Source organism: Alligator sinensis, unplaced genomic scaffold, assembly GCF_000455745.1.
Source record: "Alligator sinensis unplaced genomic scaffold, ASM45574v1 scaffold859_1, whole genome shotgun sequence".
NCBI classification, from domain to species: Eukaryota; Metazoa; Chordata; order Crocodylia; family Alligatoridae; genus Alligator; species Alligator sinensis.
The window spans coordinates 513,781-515,533 of NW_005842656.1; the positions used below are offsets into that span (position 1 = coordinate 513,781).

At 70.7% G+C, this 1,753-nt stretch overlaps 1 protein-coding gene across 1 annotated transcript in view; it reads left to right on the top strand.

Annotated features, from left to right (window-relative positions):
• SLIT1 (slit guidance ligand 1) overlaps positions 1–1,473 on the top strand; it is a 40,570-nt gene extending 39,097 nt beyond the window's left edge. Inside the window, 3 exon segments of the mRNA XM_025215635.1 lie at positions 8–252; positions 753–964; positions 1,136–1,473. Of these exon segments, the coding sequence (XP_025071420.1) occupies positions 8–252; positions 753–964; positions 1,136–1,473 (795 nt within the window).
• The last annotated feature ends 280 nt before the right edge of the window (positions 1,474–1,753 follow it).

A 1,753-nucleotide genomic window follows, 5' to 3' on the forward strand; every position in this document is an offset into this window, starting at 1 on the left:
GTGGCAGATCGTGAACGGCACCAGCTTCCACGGCTGCATCCGCAACCTGTACATCAACAACGAGCTGCAGGACTTCACCAAGACGCAGATGAAGCCGGGCGTGGTGCCGGGCTGCGAGCCCTGCCGCAAGCTGCTCTGCGTGCACGGCATCTGCCAGCCCAACGCTGCCCCGGGCCCCGTGTGCCACTGCGAGCCGGGCTGGGCCGGGCCCCACTGCGACCAGCCGCTCGCCAGCCCCTGCCAGGGCCACAAGTGAGTGCCCTGCGGCCCCAGCACCGCCCTTCCTGGCGCCCTCGGGGACCCGGCAACCCCACGGGGGACCGGGCTCAGCCCTGGCAATGGGGCTCACCTCCCGCCCCGGCGCAGGACGCTGGGCTTGTCTGCGGATGCTGTGCAGAGCTGGTCTGGTTTGCACAGGGAGGGGCTGCGGGTCAGGAGTGAGGGGCACCAGCAGGAGTGTGTGTGTGTGTGTGTGTGTGCGCGTGCACACATCCGTCCGTCTGTCCATCCGTCCTGCCTGGCACTGGGTGCCATGGCTGGGGACTGTTAGCAGCTGAGATGCACCCCAGAGGTGGCTGCATTTCAGAGCAGGGTGAGCTCTGCCAGGGGCTGCCAGGCCCTGGGGACAGCCCCTTGGGTGCCCCCTGCCAGGGGGGCAGAAATCAGCTGTGGGGGGCACCATGGCTGGGGTGGGGAACAGGCTGTCCCTTCCCGGGCACCAGCTCACGAGCCGACATGGGCTGTGCCGGCAGGTGCGTGAACGGGGTGTGTGTGCCCCTCGACACGCTCTCCTACAGCTGCCAGTGCCGGGACGGCTACCGTGGTGCCCTCTGCAACCAGCCGGGCGAGCTGCCCAGCCCCTGCCATGGCCTGGCCTGCCTGCATGGGCACTGCCAGGTCTCGGACCGTGGCGAGGCCTCCTGCGACTGTGATGACGGCTTCACCGGCGACCTCTGCGACCAAGGTCAGCACCCCTGTGCCAGCCCCCTCTTGGGCACCTGGACAGCCCGGCATGGGGCCGGGGCTGAGGCCGAGGCCAAGCTGCCCCTGCTCCTGCCTGCCTGCCCTGCACCGGGGCTAATCGCAGCCCCGACCCCGCGGCGCGCACGCCTGACCCTGCCCCGTGTCCCGGCAGAGTCGGAGTGCCGCGGCGAGCCGGTGCGGGACTTCCACCAGGTGCAGCGGGGCTACGCCATCTGCCAGACCACACGCGCCGTGTCGTGGGTACGGTGCCGTGGTGCCTGCCGGGCGCAGGGCCAGGGCCAGGGCTGCTGCACGGGACTGCGGCTCCGGCGGCGCAAGCACACCTTCGAGTGCAGCGACGGCTCCTCCTTCGTGGACGAGGTGGAGAAGCCCAGCAAATGCGGCTGTGCCCGGTGCATGCGCCATGGACCATGGGCCACGGGCCATGGCCGGACACGGACGGGCCTCAACCGCTGGGACCTGGGGCTGCGGCACGGAGCCGCCGTGTAGATAGGGAGTTTTTTTAAGCACTGTGGGTTCACAAAGGTATTTATACGGCCGGGCCCCCGGGACCTGCCATCTCCTCCCCCATGGGTGCTGTCAGTGCCCGGCTCCCGGCCGGGAGGATCGGCCAGCGCCCCGGTCCCTGCCTGCGGGGCTGCGCTGGGCCCTCGGGCACTGCGGGCTCCACCCCCTGCAGCCGGCCCCCACGGCTGAGATGGAGCAGCTCGTGCCAAGCCCGTGCCGGACGGTACAACGCCAGCCCTGGCCCGGCTGCCCCTGGGCGCCG